Below are 20211 nucleotides of genomic sequence, written 5' to 3'. Positions count from 1 at the left end.
TAATCTGATTGTTGGTACATTATTTCTGACTCATAATCTTAGGAAAAGTAATATCGTAGTATAATATGCATACTATTAAAGTGAATGGAGATACAAGAACATGATTGTGGTGCAGACAATAAAAGAAAAGCATATTAACAAACCTGATGCTCAAGTTAAGGGAAATACACAAAGCATTCCTGGTGACAATGGAGTAGGGTACATGCATGGCTCAGTAACAGGTAACATTTATAAACAACAGTGCAGCTAGTTCTTAATGAGAGGTGATACATCCCTTGTAGACCTGAAGAATCATGCATCAGGTAATCTTTTCCTCATCAACCATTACAGAAAGACAGAAAGACAGAAAGAACAGACAGACAGAGGGAGGAGAAAAGCACGAGTAAAGGAGGAGTGAGGAATTATAGCAAAAAGAAATGGTGGGAGGATAGGAGGGGTGGGAAGATTAGAACATAGGAATTATAAAGTTCAGTGACAATAGTAAGTACAAGACTGGTGAGATGAAGTAAATAGGTATTCAGGGGACAGGGCAACATAACAAGATATGTGAGAGGGGGGGCAGTAGGAAGCACTGAGAAGAGCTGAGGTAGAAGTTAAACAGAGAAAGTTTATATGGGAGGTTTGTGTGTCTATTAAGGTCAAATAACTTCACAGCTATAACACAGTTACAGACTGAGAGTTGATAGCTATTTTGAACTCTTGAGAAAAGTTGCTGCATGCTAAGTGAGAGTATACTCTATTTACTGAACGAAAGGTCAAAGCAGAAAGCATTGTTTGATTACCAAGGCTAAAGCTAAAACTAAGTCATTTTGACATGGACTTAGAAGAAGGTACAATGCAGGGATGTATTTAGGAGTTTCCCATCTACAGACTAAGTTAATAGACTACTGCCTATTTGCCCATGTTGTTGTGTTTATGATCTCTGGTAGAAAAGAACATGGGGGAAAGATTTATTTTAGAATGCATTTTGCTCTTTTTCTGAGTAAGTGAGGTATAGAATCAGTAAGCAAGAGAGTGTGGAGCTGCAGGCAGGCTTGCCTGTGTACAAAAAGTGTGTTCTGTGTTATTTTGTACAGCTTTATTTAGTTTGATAGGTTCATAGGTTCATAGGTTCATACTAGGCTATCTGTCCAAGGGCATTTATAAGCCTAGCCCAGAGTTTTTGTGGCTTTCGCCACCCCTTTAGTTTGAAGAAAACTATGCCCATTATTTTGCTGTGCCTCTGTCAAGCAGAGACACTGAGGTAATCCCTGGGGTATATCTGCGATCTCCCATCCATTGGTCAAGATTTCTCTTGAACACGGCCAGCGAGGTGCTCTGCCTCACATGTACCGGGATTTTGTTTGAGTTATCCTTTCTTGGTAGCACTGCTGTGCTGCTTCACTTTGTTGTGTTTCACTGTGTTGCAGTGCATATATTTGGAAAATAATGGGTTCTCATTAAAACTATAATTTTTAAGTGAGTTTGTAGGGAATAAATACTAACTACGAAATTGTGCCTTGGATTATACCCTACCCCCTTTTTTGAATTACGCTGCTGTTTAAGTTAGTATATATAAGTAGTAGGGATCAATTCCGAATGAGGGGGTACAGAAGGGTAAAGCTGCTTAAGGTATAACTGCTAATTTAGGAACTGGCTGTTTGTAAAAACTGCAGTTTCATTTTTAGTGTCCAGACTCACAGTACAGGGTCTTGCACTTCTAATTTTGAGCAGGAAATACTCTTGATCGTACCTCTCAATTGTCCAGATTTTTGCCTAATATTTTTGGTCTATTCCTCATAAGATTTGTGGTTTTCTGGCAGTGGTTATGCAGTTAGGCCCGCATTGATCCAATCGCGTCAACATTCAGTGCTAACTGTAGCCACAACACGCACACACACACACACACACACACACACACACACACACACACACACACACACACACACATGCACACACACACACACACACACACACACACACACACGCACGCACGCACACACACACACACACACACACACACACACACACACACACACACACACACACACACACACTCACTAAATCATCACATTATAAACCTCTTAAACTGTATCCTTACAAGTAATGTTTGTAAATGTTCCAGCATGAATGAACAAAATCCAATAATCAAATAAATAATTCTTCTTTTAGGAGTTAATTAAACTCCATGTAGGGAAAAAGAGAACTGCCGGCACCACGGCACCAGTGTCAACTGCCTGAAACTATTCACAAGCAAACAGTAGGAACAAGGACCCTGGTCAGGATGTAACATTAACTATGAAAAGAATCAGAATACAATTTAACATGATGCATAAGATACTCCAGGTGGTAATCACAAAAGAGTTTTATGTGTAAGTTTGTTATACACTATGTTTATGAGCTACACTGGAGTAGTTATGATATAGAAGAGGCCTTCAAAGAGTGTACTTAAAATTCTGTGCTTTCAGCTGCATAGCAATGCTGTAGCTTGGCATACTCAGTTTTCTTATTTAGCTGAGTGCACTTTTTTCTGAGCACCTGTCTGAAACACTGCCCACTGAACACAGAATCTACATGAACATTTATAATAAAGAACTGTATCGGTCATGCTCAAAGAAAGGATGTGTACATTAAGTTTTTCCTGATGGTCTGTCTCATGTCTCTCTGACTTAATTGACATTTCAGCCTATCACCTACCTTGTTCACCTGTGTTACTTTTTCCAGGTGTTCCTCTAGGTATTTTCTCATCTCTCTTGTGCTCTTCAGAGACATTTTTTTTTATTTTTTAAAACTAATTTCCTGAATGCAATCAGATTCCATAATATATGCGTCATGTGAACGTTTAGGGTGGTAGTAGTAAAATTAAATCAGTAAAAATAAGCACTATTATTAAATAATTTTGAGATAAGATATCTTGAACATTTCAAATACAAATGTAAGGAATGTGTGCCCATGCAGCCACAAAAAAAAAACAATAAACCAAAAAGTAACTAGGCTCACATAATGGTCACCCTAGACTAAGTAGTGGTGCCCCCACTCTTCAAAGAATAAAAATGGCCATCCATTCATAGAAAGCAGAAAAAATGTTTAATTCATATCTTTCAAAACAAAGTCAGCTAGTAGGTTAAGCCCTTTCGTCCCTGCAAACATTTGAGACTTCATTGGAACCAATAACCTGAATTAACTGACTGTTTAAATAATAAAAAAAAATCATGTGACATAAATTAAAATTAATTTCCATTTAAGCTATTGAAATCCTTAAAGAGGTATATAAATCCTTAAAGAGATATAACACATATTCTATTTGACCAAGCCACTGACAAGAACCTACAATGTAACATAGATACACTTTTTTAAAATAAGACCAAAACCAAGGACATTGGTTGCAGGCTCTGCATTTACATGCTCTTGTTGTAAACTTACATATAATGGGGCTAGATGATTTCTCAAACAATTCTTTAAGATTTTTGCCTGTTTTATATGTAAAGAGTGGAAAATTCCCCACAAGACACTGTCAATTGGAGTCTAATTTAAACAGGTTCCAGTTGTTAACATAATGTGCAAAACTATCAAATTTAGTGACCAATGCATTGTTAAAATTTGTGTTGTCTCCAATTGCTACTGTTCCGGGTTTACTATCAAAATCTGAAGCAAGGAGTGGGTTGTATTTCGTCCCCCATCCTTCGATAATTCCTGAATCTATGTTCTGTAGCAAATTGGACAGATACCCTCTTTTTTAAAACATATTTATCATCTTTTCACATTCATAGGTTCATAGGTAGGTACTAGGCTATTGGCCCTAGGGCCTATATAAGCCCAGCCAAAAAGGTACAATGACTTTTGCCACACAAGAAAATTATTCTTCTGTGCCACTGTCAAGCAAAGCCACAGAAGTGATCCCTGGGGTGAATTTCCTATTTCCCATCCAATCATCAAGATTTTTCTTGAAGAGTACTAATGAGGTGCTTTGTTTGATATAGATAGGTAGTCTGTTCCAGAGTATGGGAAGTCTCTGGGACAGGAATCTATCCCTCCAGCATTTTCTGTTTATTGTAGTGACAAGGTTTAGGTCCCTAGAGCGTGTAGCTCGGAGGGATTGTGACTTCTTAAAGTGGATCATGTCCAACAGCTCCGGGTTTGACATAGCTTTGTATGTTAGGCAGAGATCACCTCTGAGTAGGCGATATGCGATGGAGTAAAGCTTGAGTTTTTGAGATGGTCTGCGTAGGGCATCTGTTTGAGACCGGTAATCCTCTTTGTGAGGTATTTCGGCGGCCTTTCCAGTTGTTGTAGATGTCTTGTGAGGTACATACCAAAAGGGGTGTTGTACTCAATAATGGGTCTAATAAGTGATGAGTAGAGGGGAACAATGACCTCTTTTTTTCTGGATGAGAAACCTTTTGTGATGAGGTGTGCCACATAGAAGGATTTCTTGACTACTGTGGCGATGTGATTATCAAAGTAGAGGCTACTGTCCACCTGTGTCCCAAGGTCACTTATCACACTTTCCATGTTAAGTATACTACCGTCTATGTTGTAGTTCATGGGTACAAAGTTTTTACCAAAGGGGATGACAATGCACTTTTTGGCATTGAGCTTGAGGCCATGGCTTTGACACCGGGCATCTGTCTCAGTGAGGCCCTTTTGTAGGATATTGACATCGTTAGGAGTTTCAATTATGGCTCCTAGTTTGCAGTCATTTGGGAACTTCATTAGCCAAAGACCTTCTGTGTTAGCCTGTACTTCAGAGAAGTAGATACCAAACAGGAGAGGACCCAGGACTGAACCCTGTGGTACTCCACTTGTCACTGGTCTGAAGTTGGATTTGGAGTCTGCTACTTTCACAGTGTGAATCTACACCACCAAAATCCACACATAGAAACACAAAAAACATTCACAGAGGCTCTCAATAATAATCTGCTCAAGCAACAGAGACCTCCAAAGCAGAAATGCAAGCAACGTCCACCCCCCCAACACAACCCAAATGACACATAGCCTGCAGACTCAGTGTGCCACTCAACCACAGCCAATAAGGCAAAACAATGTACCCAGCACACTAGTCATAGGTGACTCTATAGTCAGGCACACTGATATCCCACTCACCAGGCTAAACAAGAAGAAGGTTACTGTCAGCTGCCTGTCGGGTACCAGGATCCACCACATAACATACGCACTTAGGTCACTCCACAACAAGTACAAATATGACTCTGTCATTGTCCATGTTGGCATGAATGACCTGAGATGTACCTCCCTGGACTACATGAAAAGAGACATGAAAGAGCTCTCTGATCTTGTAGCCCAGGCAGGTGTGACCCTAGCCCTGAGCAGCATTCTGCCATCACCCAAAATGATACCTCAGTACAACGACAAAATGATTGACTTCAACAATTGGCTAAGCTTCTGGTGTCATTCTAAAGCAATCCAGTATCTGTCTGGGATGACATGTTTGACAGACCATGATGCTTTGCCAGAGATGGCCTGCACCTGTCACCCCTGGGATTCTGGATACTGGCTAAGGTTCTTGCCGCCTCTATAGTGCCTTTTTTAGGCAAGGTTCAAATGACAAATTCACTACCATAACAGGAACAGGTAAGCAAAAACTGAGGGTGATGCTACTCAATGCTAGAAGTCTAAATCTCAAAATGCACTCACTCGAGGCACTCCTTAAAATGGAGAACATCGATATCTGTGCAGTGACTGAGACCTGGTTCAAGGCTCCAGAGAGCACCCCTGCACTACCAGGCTATAACTCATACTACACTTTTCGGCCATATAACCTGGACCAAAACACCAAAGGTGGAGGTGTGTCCATATTCATTAAGGATATCCACACCTCCAGGCTAGTTGCTCAGCATAATGCAGCCGAGGTTATCCAAGTGCAACTAACTCTGGGCAAAACTGCAGTCCAAATTGTAGCTTGCTACAGATCCCCCACCATGCCCCAGGATTCCCACTCCTCTTTTCTTGATGTACTGGAAAATATTAGGGCTCAACCAAACACCCTAATAATGGGCAATTTCAACCACCTCACCATTAACTGGGAAAACTACTCATGTACCAACTCCTTCACTCAATGCTTTCTGGAATTCATAAACTCCAATGCCCTGGATCAACTTGTCAACACCCCCATCAGGGGCAACAATATCCTAGATCTAGTCATTACCAACATGAGTGACCTGTGTTCCACACCTGAAGTCAACACCTCATTGGTCCGATCCGACCATAAGCTAATTACCCTAGATATCCATATCCTGCCCCCACCCCCCATTAAGGAACCCACTGTAAAAATTTTCTCCAAAGCCAACTTCATGCTTCTTAAGACAGAAGTGGTGAACTTCTTGACACCCATGCAGATGGACAATAGAGTTACGACTACTGAATCCTACACAATTGCACTTTATAAGCACTTACACAAGTGCATGGATCGTGCTATCCCAAACAGAACCAAGATGCTATCCTCCAAAAAAAGGAAGCCAATCTGGTGGTCCCCTGCCATAAACAAACTGTAGAACAGAAGGAAGAAACTGTGCAAAAGATAGTAAAATCCCATGAGTGGAGGAGCTCCCTGGTCAGCCTCAGTAAGAAGCTGCAATCCCTGATAAAATGCTCCAAAGCTAGTTACGAAAACAAAATAGCTACTGATTCTAAAGATGACCACAAAGCATTCTTTAACTATGTCAAGAATCTCAATGGCAACACTCAGATCTGCTCTGAGTTACAGCACAATGGCACTAAATATACAGACCCAACTGATATTGCCAACATCCTGGCAGATAGGTTCAGTGCTAACTTTACCCCCCTCTCACCCCCTAAAGAGCCCATCTCTAGACCAGAAGAATGCAAAGTTCCTGTAATCATGGCTGCACAGGTAAAAACCACACTCTCCAAAGCTAAGAACACAGCATCCATGGGACCAGACAACATCCCAGGCTGCGTTCTACACGAACTACAGAACGAACTGGCACCCCACCTAAGTACCATGTTCAATCATAGCCTCACCTCAGGCTTTGTGCCCGCTGAATGGCACAAAGCCTGAGGTGAGGCTATGATTGAACATGATTCAATTGAAAACAACTCAAAATTGGAGCACATTCTAGCTGCCCTAAATAACTGCTCTTTGAAAACACTTTTTTTGCAGTGGCTGGCAACATTTAAAATGTAAATATGTGTTCAGGAAAGCGTCTTTCCTATATATATAGTAGACCTGAATGTCTTCAACTTAGGATTTTTTAATATAGTGAAGTCAAGATAGTTGACTGTGCATTTGTCACTATGAAAGCTACATTTTAAGAAACTATTTATATATTCTGTAAATTCAGGTATTCTTTCTTCTGAGCCAACCTAAAGTAAAAATAAATCATCTAAATATCTAGAGTTTCCAGCAATTTGAGTACACTGAGTTCAGAATGTACTTTCTTCCCACATATACATCACCACATTGACATAGATTGAGGCATAAGCTGTGCCCATTGCCACTCCCTGTACCTCACTAATTACTCATCCTCAAAGTAAATAAAATTATTTTCGAGTACAAGTTCCAAAAGGTCAGCCAGAAATCTAATTGAATGATTTTCTAATTGGGTGAGTTCTAATAAAGATAAATGGAAAATATCTAAACCTTCTGTGTGGGGAATGCACGAAATTAAGTCGGTCACATCAGTTAAGAAAATGTTACCATCATCATACTTACTTAAAAATTACAAAAATGCTTTAAATTTGTTGAACAGAATTTAATATATTCTTAAGTGTTCGGTCTATATACATATATCACTAGAGGATATGTTTTGGACCCTTGTGCTGAAACTATATGTCTGTAGGGGGGGTCTTTTACATTTTTGTTAACTTCAGAGATTCCAAAGACTATAGGTACAAATGGATGTTTTATAGAAAGAAAATTGTAGGTCTCACAAGAGACTATCCCTTGCGTTAAACAATCTTCAAGAAAAATATCTATCTTTCTGTAGACTATATTAATTTCATTTTTTGAAATTGTGGTGTATTTGGTCATGTCTTGTAAGAAAATATAAATTTTATCCACTATAACTACCCTGCCTCCATTTCAGGATTCATAACCCTAATAGTGTTGCTATTTTTAATTGATTTAGGGTGTATTTTTCATCTTTGGTCAAATTATGGGCAAAATGCCTCCTAGCTTGGTAATCCTTGTATAAATCTTGTATGCAACATTTCTCGAATGTTGCTATAATGGAATTTAAAGGAAGGTTAAGCATACTTCTTTTTCTTAGGAGGATGGAGTTCTGACTTTGTTTCACAAAATAGGATTTAAATGTTTTTCTTGCTGCTTTCTATGAATAGATGCCAGTTTTTATTCTTTGAAGAGTGAGGGTACCAGTACTGAGTCTAGGGTGGATACTATCTGAGCCTAGTTACTTTTTGGTTTAAATCTTGAACATTTAAACATCAGGTGCTGTAGGAAAGTTATATTGTAGTAATTTGCTGTTAAATGCTGATCTTATCTGAATATTAGAGCATTTTCAACTATTTAAAAGAAAGGTACAAGTTTGTTGAGCCTTCTAAATATTTGCAGTGTATGAAGATCTGAATTAGACAGCTACTAAACTAAAAATGCTACCAACGTTATAGCAAATTTGATCACATAATTAAAATAGTACAGTAAATGGAGAGACTTGACTAAAACATCATGAGCTGGATTAAAGAAAACAAATTGTATACATGTACATATTGTAAAGAGTTATTTAGTAGTCAAATAGTAAAATTATTTATGTAAAATGGTTGTATTATAAAATAGTACATTTTTTATGTAAAAACGGTTGTATTGTAATATTACACAAGAGCTGTAAACAGTACATGAATTATACAATGACATTGCTTCCATATATGTATAATATTTGCTTACAAACAATAAAAGTCATTTGAAAAAAAAATGGTGCACATTTACAGAGACCTGATACACATTAGGGAATACATACCAGGACATAATACACTTTACAAACTCCACCCAACCATGAATATGAACTTATATTCCAGTGTGTACCTAGAGAAGCCCAGGTACTGAATACATATATAAATGAAGTTTGGCTTCCATGGTTATTCAAAAAACCCATACCTAACATGTTTGTGCCTCTGCCTACTCAGACATTACAAGTAAATTTGTACAGACTAATCATAACTAAAATGAATAAACAAGTTTTAATGTTTCAGTGTTATTTATAGGCCTCAGACCTCTTGCAAGATTTTATGAAATGAGGCTGTTTTTATGTACATCCCATTAAAGCTTTTCACCAAATCAGAAATCTGATTTCCTTTTGAAGACTGAAATAATTTTAGCTCAACAAGTATTGCATGGTAGGTTATACCATTGTGTTGTGGCGCTGTTGCTAAAACTTTCTTTTTGTCTCCTTAATTACTGATGGGGTAGCAACTAGTTATTTTATTATTTTTTGTGCCTTTATTTGCATTCATGAGTCTAATATTTAGAGTAGAAGCTAGTACTTAATTGTGTAAAGCTTAAAAAAAATCCATATAAAGCCACATCTATAAAGCCTGTAATTACTTGAACCTAAGTTCATTCTTCAGTCTCTAATTGCGTCCCACGTTTCATGGATCATACATTTGTGGGCCATCTCTGTACTCTTTTCAGTTTTCCTAGATAATTAACATAAAATGAACAAAAAGCTCCTCCATATTCCAATATTTGTCTTACAGTGTCAACACAAAGTGGCATCAAAACTGTTACACTTCTAGAGTTAATATGTTTTAGTATCAGATTACAGACATGATAGCTTCTAGTTTGTATGTTTACATGTTGGTTGTAATTTAACTTACATGAAACAGTGGCACCTTGGTCATTAAAACAGGTACAATCTGAAATTAACTCAGAAAAAAATGTTTTGCACAGTACAATGTAGCTGAGCAACAATAGCAGCATGCCAGGATGGAGCATCATCAGTTTGGCTGTGAATCTTATCTGTTGCTACATCAACAGACTACGGTGAATAGAATCATGAATGGACAACCACTCCAGCTTGTTTCCAATATACAGTGATGTCACACACTCCCACCAGTGGAAGTACATGAAGCCGTGTAGACCTGTCATTTGCATATTTTTTAAATAAATGTGCTCAGCAGTTATTGGCAGCGAGTTGAAACTGTCTGTGAATCACTCACTAGCGGGACTGCAGAGCACTGATAACTGATATACTGTTTTCATACGTTCGTAGGTATATACTAGGCTAATGACCATCATCACCTTTATAAGCCTAACTGTTCAATCCAACCCATTGCTCCTATGTATCACAGGTGCTTATTAGGAGGTATGTTGGTGAGGAAGTTTCTAGAGGTTATGTGAGGAGTAGGTTAATTTTGGCATTACTGTCTGCCTCTGTCTGTCAGAGACATTTGAGTCTATCACCTGTCCTTTTACTTGTGGTTCTTTTTCCCAGTGTTCTTCTACATATTTTCTTCTCTTTGTAGTTTTCTTCTGAGACATTTTTTTTATTTTTTAGTACTAATTTCTTGGATGCAAACAATGTTCCCCTGCCTACCTTAGTAATGGGTGCTATCCATATGTCTAACATTGCCCCTTCCCATAACCCTAACCGTACACTTTACCTTAATAAAAACTTTCCTCTAACACTGCCAGTACACAAGACACATACATACACACACACACACACACACACACACACACACACACACACACACACACACACACACACACACACACACACACACACACACACACACACACACACACACACTCACACTAAAACATTACATTTATCCCCTTACCTAACCCTGACCCTAACCCTAAAATACACACACTCGCACACAAATATACAAAACCTATCCTTTACCTATCCCAGCCCTAACCCTAACTCATAAACACTCTCAGCCCCTCCAACCCTACTCACCTGCCTCAACAAAACATATCATTGACATTTGCACTCCTGAGCTATCTGTACCTTTGACATTGCACAGCAGCCCCTGCACTTGTTGACTAAACACACAATTGACAAAACACAGGGGAACTGTTCCATGGATATGCAACAATGTCACATACTATATCCATATTCTCAAAGATGATGCCAGCATATGTCACATATATTCCTGGGCGTAAAGCAGATTGCTTAACAGACAGTGTCAGTATGCCTCACATATATTTCTGGACATGCAACAATGACAAAAGTCTACACACTTCTTTGTATGCAGCAATATCAGCATGCAAAAAGTCACATTTCGTGTGCATGCCACAAAGATAGTGTGCATCCTATACCAGCAGATGCTACAATTTTAGCATATCACACATTCTTGACCATATCAGCATGCTATGAATGTGTTTATGTGATCATAGTGGTATTATGATACCACACAAATGCTGCAAGCTCTGCATGTCACTAGTGACATGCAGCAATCTCAGTATATTATACACTTGTTCCTCTACATGAAATGATATCAGAATATTGCACATCTGTTACTAAATGCAGAACAGTGCTAGCATGCTACATATATTCTCCTTCATATGGAACAATGTCAGCATGCCTTACACATGCTCCTTCACATGGAATAATGTGAGAGTACCACATACCTGTTCCTGCACATGGAGCAGTGGCAGCATGTCTTACACCTGTTTCAACACATAGAACAGTGCCAGCATATCAGCATGGAATAATATGAGCACAGCACACACCTGTTCCTCCACATGGAACACTGTCATCAGGTCTCACATTTGTTCCTGTACATGGAAAATGTGATTACATCCTGCACACACCTGTTTATATGCATAGAACACTGTCAGCATATCTTATACATGCCTCTGCACATGGAATAATGTGAGAATACTGTATAACTGTCCCTGCATATGGGACACTGTCAATAGGTTTTACACCTGTCCCTGCACATGGAATTTTGTCAGTATATCAAACAACTGTTCCTGCATACAGATGAAAGTTAGCATGCTGCATACCTGTAAGTGCACGTGGTGCAATGTTAGCACGACACGTATCTGCTTCTACCCACAGGACAATGCTGACATGGCATACAATTGTTCCTACATAGCTAATGATAACAGTATGCCACATAGCTGTTGTTATACACAGAACAATGCCAGCATGCTGAAGAACTGTCTTGGAACAAGTGACAGTATTATACTGCATACCTTATTCCTAAAAGGGAACAGTGTTGTCATGATAATTATCTGTTCTCATACGTGGTTGAAATGTTAGCAAATCACACAGCAGTTCCTCCATTTGATATGATATCAGTGCACCACACATCTGGTCTTGTACATGCAATGATGTAGGCATATCACACCCACACTTCTTCCTACACATCACTCAATGCATTTCTCTTATTCACCATTAAACCTTTATGTTTTATTTGTTTATTTGTTGACCATATAAGGTATACTAGGCATGGCAACCTTCTGGACCCCTTATCTGGCTAACTCAGATGCTCTCAGTCTTAAAATATGCAAGCAAAAATTGAAGCAAATCCAAGGAAAGGCTACCTGATGACACTTATTAGTGCCTGATAACATTTGTCTTCTGTGCTACATTACCGCATCCAAACCATTAACCTACTCTCAACTTTGAAAGGGGAAGAGGAAGCATGAATCCCTACCCCCCTTCTCCTTTGCTACTAGGGAAAAGCTGCCTGTTCAGCATTATGTAAACTGATGGCGGTCTTTTTTTCTCAACACTGTTTTTTTTTTTTTTGCACTATGAGCAGATGCTGTCTGCATGACAACAAATTAGCTCCTTCAGTACATGTTTTTGTATGCTTCTTAAATCTAAAACACGTAGAAGAGAGTGTGAGACTATTAAACTAAATGCAGTTTCTAATTTCATGAAAATTTAAAGTTTCTATTAAACTCAAATTTTCTGCCAAACAATATTATAATTATAGTTAATGAAACATTTTGTATTCAGCAAATATGATTTTATAGAGATAGGGATCTATTTTTAGATCTGGACCTCTTGAGAATCGATTTATTTCATGGAAACACCAAAAGTCAGTTATCCATTACTTTATGCACTCCCAGCTAGTCTATAAGCTGCAGCATATAGCAAACCTTGGAGGGCAACAGCTAAAGGAGCCCAACATTTCAATGTGAATTTACACTTAGTTTCTATATGTTCCTCCCTGTCATGCTATGTGAATTTGCACTTAGTCTCTATATGTTCCTCGCTGTCATGTTATGTGAATTTTCACTTAGTCTCTATGTGTTCCTCGCTGTCAAGCCATGTGAATTTGCACTTAGTCTCTATGTGTTCCTTGCTGTCATGCCATGTGAATTTGCACTTAGCCTATGTGAAACTCCTCCTCACTAGCCTTGTCCCACTTCCAGGCTGTGGCATGATATTCTTACATGCTTTTCCTTACCCTGGGGGTCAGAAATATAATCTCCAAGTCTGAAACACAGATCTGTGTGCTGATCTCTGAGATTATGGTAATCTGATGGTTGAAAATAATTTAGGATGCAGAGCTAAATGTGTATTTCAGTTAAAAATATAATATTCACCAACATATATCATGTTTAAGTTAAACAGATGTGTTTACTGCATCACAGTTTTCAAATCGGGTAACAGGTAGACTGTCTCTATTAACTGAAATGTTTCTGCTTGCTTTTTCACTTGCCATTTACTGAACTATCCAATGTGAAGGTGCTTGGAATATGGTCATTACTGAATAACCTCAGTGCAGAAATGTGTTACTGCAGCTGTCAAATAGTACAAAATTTTCTAATTAAGGTACCTAAGCTGTATTGTGAAGTATGACATGTTGCACATAAACAGGAGTGACCCCCACCTCACCTCACCCAAAAAGTAGTACATTATCTGCCTCTTAAGGAAGAAGGAGAATGTTTGGGGTGTGAGGGCAGTGAGCTAGACATCACTGATAGTGAGGGAACCAAGAAAAAATGATGCTGTTTAACACATTCTGTTTTGTTCTGTTATAGGCTCTCTTCATGCATGAATGCCCAGCTGAAAATAAAGTAAAACCTAAGTTAATATAATGCTCTGTTGTTGTTCTTGTTTATGAAAAGCTGGTAAGATTTTGGTAAAAAAGAAATGACCAGACACAGTATACTTGCTTTGTTATTGACAGAATTGACTGTGCTGGGATTCTGAAGTTAAGGAATGCCGATATCGAGTTAAGGAAAGGAGAAACAGACATTGGGAGGAAAAACACCAGAGTCCGATTAGTTTTCCGTGTTCACATTCCTGAAGCCAGTGGAAGGATTGTCTCACTGCAGGTGGCTTCTACTCCAATTGAATGCTGTGAGTATTACCTTTATTGCATAAAATGCTAGTGAGATAATAGTTGTCTGCTTAAGTTTATATATGGCAACCTACTCTATTTAAAAGCACAATGTAAAAAAAGCTGCTGAAGTCCTTAAATTATTTCTCTCAACAATCTTTGATTCTCAAGGATATCTGGAGTCTGCAATAAAATCCACCTCTGTGACTTAAACAATTTTTGTGACAAAATGGGGAACATTACTGTCATTAAATAATACTACACATCACAGTTACAAACATCTATTTCTTTACAAAGTACATATTAATGCAAACGTACCTTTATTAAGTTGCTTCTAATTTCTACATAAAAAGTTCAAAACCAATGCCTTCAGCTGTAGATGAGTGGGCTACAACAATTACATGTATATTCATGGAGCTCATTGGGTTACACAGTTCATTTGCAGCAGCCCATCTACCTTGGGTAGACAGTTTTGCTTGCAATTGCCAAACAAACTATTGTGGTTTGATAGCACCCTTTTCAGCTAGTTGATTAGAAAGAGAAGTTAACTTCATTTTCAGAATTATTTTCCCCAGATTGGTTGCACTAGTAAATATTTTTCTGTGAAACTTGATATGCATAGGTCTTAAACAAATTTAATCATTTTTTTGTTTATTCTCTGCTTAATTATTTCACTAATACTTCTTACAGTTTCAGATATCTGCGTGTTTCCTTATAAAAAAAAATGAAATATGTAATTTATGCATACCACAGTGATATATATATATATATATATATATATATATATATATATATATATATAGATATATATGTGTGTGTGTGTGTATGTAATTTTCAATAACCACTGCTTGAGCCAATGTCCTATGACCACCAAAAATGAACACTTTTATTCACACCACATAAAGTAATCCACTGTACATAAAAACAAATGAATAGTCCAGTAATCCACAATATAGGTCAAGCGCTTTCGTCACTAGACTTAATCAGAACAGTTAATAATATGAACTGACACCATTTTTATACAAGTACCCAGTACCTTCAATAAAAAAATCAATTACAAAATTAAAGTGACAGTGCATTTTTTAAAAAATGTCTATATAATGCAGGTGCTTTAGTTCACTTTTAATTTTACTGTCATGGGACAAAAGCTTGGGTGACTGTTTACAGTCCAGGCAGACTAACAATACAAGTTTTGGTTATTGTTTGTGTGCTGAGTTGCCTGTGTCTACAACAACAAACTCAAATGTAATAGAAAATAAACTGTCAGCTTGTTAAATAATGTGAAAATCTGAGTGCATTAAAAATGTATATAGTATCTGGCCTGTTATAAAACTAATGGCCACATTCTATAAGAAACGATGAACTATATTTGTTATTTTTGGCTGCTGTTATGTTTTAAATAGGCTATGTTTTGTAGTGTAAGAAAACAGAATTAAGCTTCTTGACCAAAAAAAAAAAAAACCATCCTTGAAATATGACGTACCATTTTTTTCAGCATATTTATTCTCTTCTGAAGATGGTAATGGCTTCAACATTTTGTCAGGCATAATTAAAGTGACAACTAGAGTTACATTATTCTCTGTGAAAAGGTGTTAGTCACGGAAGGTGCAACTGAACAGAAATTAAAACAAGACATTTATTTCAAGATCCTTAACAACTAAATTAAAATGAAGGGCAGGTTGTCAGGGTGTACAAAACACTGCTTTGAATGTGTAGCTTTGTCCTTGACTATCCTGTTATTTGAACTGTTATTTTTATCCTTACCTTGGAGGAAACCTAATTGTAGCAATTAAAACACCAATAAACTGGTTGAAAGAGGTGTAAACATTCTGTCTGATGTCATCTAGAAATGGGGTACAGCATTTACATCACAGTGTATAGTGGGGACAGTTTAACAGTATGGGGAAGGCAGTTATTAAAACTGCACCAGGTCTGACTTCAGCTCCATCTTCAGTGAACATTGTTTTACCTGGCTATTGTGTCAGATGTATGACTATGGTAATAGCTTTTATGAGAATCCAGGCAAATGATATTCATGTACATCAAAGTGCAGAAATCATATTTTGCATGTATATATAAAATGCAGCATTTTCTAAGGTTTTGTTAAAGCTGTGCAAGGATAATAGAGACAGTATTAGCAAGACCAATGAAAGCACTAAATCAGTACAAGGTTTTAATGCCTACCTCATGCTCAGGTCCAACACTGAAGGAACTGTTATCTCCAGACTCTTTAGACAAGATAATGATTCCTCCACATCCAACTTACTATTAACAAAACCCTTATCACAGCTAACTATAAGACCTCCCTCTATGTCCCTCTCATCTTATACTACCAACCTAACTAGCATAGAACCCTCATGCATTAAGTCAAATGTCATTCTTTTAGGATACTTTAACTACCCCTTCATTAACAAGGAGACTTATACAACCTCACACAAGTATGTCCAAACCTTTCTGAACTTCAACAATGCAAACTCTCTGAATGACCTAGTCTGCACCCTAACAAGGGGTGATAAAATCTTGGACTTAGTCCTTACCAATATGGAGCAGCTTACTCTCCACCAAATGTCACTTTCTCTCTGATCAAATCAGTCCACAAATTCATCACATTCACTACAAGACTGAAGCCAGAAGCATTATCTAATACCTCAATATTTAGGGATTATTTGAAGGCTAATCTATTAAAACTGAGTGATGACTTTACTACATTCAAAATCTCCTTCTACCATGATTACCTCAATGTTTACACTGAAACCACCAAATTCTATGCACATGTAAAAAAACTGCATAGATGCATCTGTCCACCTCCAAAATAAATACAAAGCCAAATCGAGGGGGAACCTTTATGGTAGAACCCAATATAAATAAGCTCAATTGAGGGGGAAACATTTATGGTAAAACCCAAATATAAATAAGCTCAATCGAGGAGGAAACCTTTATGGTAGAATCCAAATATAAATAAGCTCTGTAATAAAAGAAAAAAGTCACTGAGCACAAAAATAAATATAACTCTCAAGATGCTGAAAAAACATAAACAGCAATGTTTCTGTCTTATCTGCAGTGAACAAAAGGCTATCACCAATTAACCAATTCTTATGAGTATGGTACTTTAACCCCTTCTCTAACCAATATGTCTTGTTAGAGTGGCAAACATTAAGTAATAGAAAAGAGATAATTTTCAAACCGGCTGGTTATGTTACATCATGAACAATATCTTAGGATGCGTTATGAACATTTACATGATATAAATAATATAGTATAGCTTGTATTGAAGATTATAGAAAGTCTATTCAAAGTTATGAAGAGGTGGTATTAAAAGGAAATAGGTTAGGATACTTTACAGATGATGATGTAAGTAAAACATTTAGTGCAGAAGGATGTGAAATGGCAACCTTCTGCTGCCTTCCCAAGATACATAAACATCTTTTGAAACCCCCAGAAAGACCCATAGTATCAGCATGTCAGTATTTTTTGAATAAAATGGGTATCTTTTTACATAATTATTTATTGGATGTGGTTAAAAAAACAATTATCGTGCATCAAAGAAACTTTTGATTTTTTGAATAAAATAAAAACAACACACTGGAAGGAAGACATGTTTTGGCTGGTGATAGATGTTAAGAGCCTATACACCAGCATTGAGCATAACTATGGGATTGAGGCTTTAAGGTTTGCCTTGGGCGACAGCCCTGTAGCTATATATATTATTGAACTAGTGGAGTTCAGTTTGACAAATATTTTTTTTTTAATTGAATGAGACTTTATACCATCACCCATGTATGCTAATATCATGATGGGTTTTTTGAACATGAATATGTATATAAAAGTCGATTCTTTAATGAATATGTCTGCCAATATTATAGATATATAGATATATAGATGTTCTTATATGTATTTGCCCAGGCGGACATGAAGAGGCCAGAAAGTTTGTAAGTAAACTGAATAACAACAGGTTTGGTTTGCAATTTGAGACCTCAGCTTGTGGTTTACAGGTGGTCTTTCTGGACATATTTTAGTAGGTAGTACTAGGGAAGGTATAATTACTAGAGGGTATAGAAAATTTGGGGAAGTTAATAATTTTTTGCATGGCAGAAGCTTCCATCTACCACATCTCATGAAATCTCTTCCGTTTGGCGAGTCAAGCGGTTATGTAATAGTGATATCATTTTGGAAGAGGAATATGATAAAACAGTAAAAATGTTTATCTCAAGGGGATATAAGAAGAAGGAAGTAAAAAGTTACTTATGTAAGGTGAAGAAGGAAGGTGTTAAGCTAACCAAATATAATTGTAGTAACATTGTTACTAATATAGAAGAAGAGAAAAAGATGTATACGGTAACAATGTATGATTTATTGAGTGAAAAGGTGGTAGAAATTGTAAAAGAGAATTGGAAATATCTCTTTAAATTCAAATAATTGTTTGAGTTATGTAAGACCCCTATTTTTTCATTTAAGAGGGGAAGAAGTATCAGAGCTATACTTGTGTACAACAAATATAAAGCCCCATGTCAGAATACATGCAAGGTGCCTAGTTTTAAGGGTATACAGCCTTGTGGTAGATGCTTTTCATATAAATATGTGGTTCAGACTTTTGAATATATTAAGGGTTGTAAATTTGATGTATTAGGTAATTTTGGTTGCAGTACAAAATGTGTTGTTTATGTTTTATGTTATCCATGAAATATGTTTTATGTGGGGGAAAGTAAGGGGGCTTTCAAGCTCAGTTTGCAGGAGCATATTAGAGATATTAAGAAGCAGAGACTTGAAAGCCCTCTAGCACAACACTTTCTACAGTATCACAGTGGTGACCCTGCAGGATTGCAGGGCTCGGTTTTAGAAAAAATAGAAAAATGTGAAGGATTTTCTGATGTTAAAAAGAAACATTTATATAAAGAATCTCTTTTTATTTTAAAGTGTGGTAATTTAACCCCTGCTGGAATCAATATGTCTTATAATTGGAAAGTTTTATTATAATGAATGATTAACTGAGTATTAAATTGCTTGATTGTATAATTGTGTAATTGTTTAGGTGTTCCCTTAATGTATATAAGGTATGTTTTATTAAGAAATTGTTTTATTCCATTGAAGGCATTTTGTGTTGAGGCACTAGAGTATATTAAACTGCTTTGTGGTCACTGGATTGTGGCATTTGCTTTTTCTACTTCCTTTGGTGTTGTTTTTGGTAATCTCTAGATACCTGTATCTGTTACTCCCCTCCCCTTCTCAGTAACTCACCTTTATGAATTCTTACTTGTTCTTATTATGAGCTTACTCCAGCTAGGTACCGAATTCTTTTTTTGTTTTTTTTTTAATGTTTTTTATTTTTTTTATAACAAGAATAATAACAGTAAATAACATACTTACACTCAAAACTGGAACAAATTATTTACAAAGTCCATAACAAGGAAATACTTCTATATACATTCAGGAAATCATCTAAAACTTTTTTAGTAATGATTGTAACTTTTCCCAAGCAATTAATTTGTGTGTTAAATTCTTTGTATTCATTTTTAAACTAGATATTTCTTTTTCACATAAGGTCCTGGCTAAATAAATAAATAAATAAATTCATTTCTGAAAGATATAGGAGAATTAGTTTTCCAATTTTTGTCACAACCATTCTTGCTACTGCAAGTATTGACAAAAGAGGGTGTGTTTGAGATCTGGGTATGGTTTCTGGTACTGGTACATTAAATAAAATGAGTGAACTTGAAATTTCACAATTATCATTCCATAAGGCATTACAGAAACATTCAAATTCCTTCCAAAATTGGGATAACATATTACCTACAACAATCAGGTGAAACCAGTCAGCTTCTGTTACTTTACACCTCCAACATTTCATATCATTTGTCACAATTCTTTGAGGTGTACAATAACTCATGTGGAGGAATTTCCACATGTATATTTTCCAGTAAGGAGAAATTGTTGTTTTTTGTACTGATTTTAGAAGTAGTTTCTTGTTTTTAGTAGTAAATTCTCCATTAT

At 36.9% G+C, this 20211-nt stretch overlaps 1 protein-coding gene across 4 annotated transcripts in view; it reads left to right on the top strand.

Annotated features, from left to right (window-relative positions):
• The window catches only part of NFATC2 (nuclear factor of activated T cells 2), a 349933-nt gene that overhangs the window by 196839 nt on the left and 132883 nt on the right, over positions 1-20211 (top strand). For all 4 annotated transcript variants that reach the window (XM_044090025.1, XM_044090026.1, XM_044090023.1 and 1 more), the window contains exon 5: positions 14071-14243. In XM_044090025.1, the coding sequence (XP_043945960.1) occupies positions 14071-14243 (173 nt within the window). The remainder of the gene's footprint in view (positions 1-14070; positions 14244-20211) is intronic.

The sequence above is a fragment of the Protopterus annectens genome, chromosome 12.part0 (assembly GCF_019279795.1).
Source record: "Protopterus annectens isolate FY-2018-M chromosome 12.part0, PAN1.0, whole genome shotgun sequence".
Classification (NCBI taxonomy): domain Eukaryota; kingdom Metazoa; phylum Chordata; order Ceratodontiformes; family Protopteridae; genus Protopterus; species Protopterus annectens.
The sequence above is the reverse complement of the archived record's forward strand: the minus strand, read 5'-3'. Positions and strand labels throughout refer to the sequence as shown.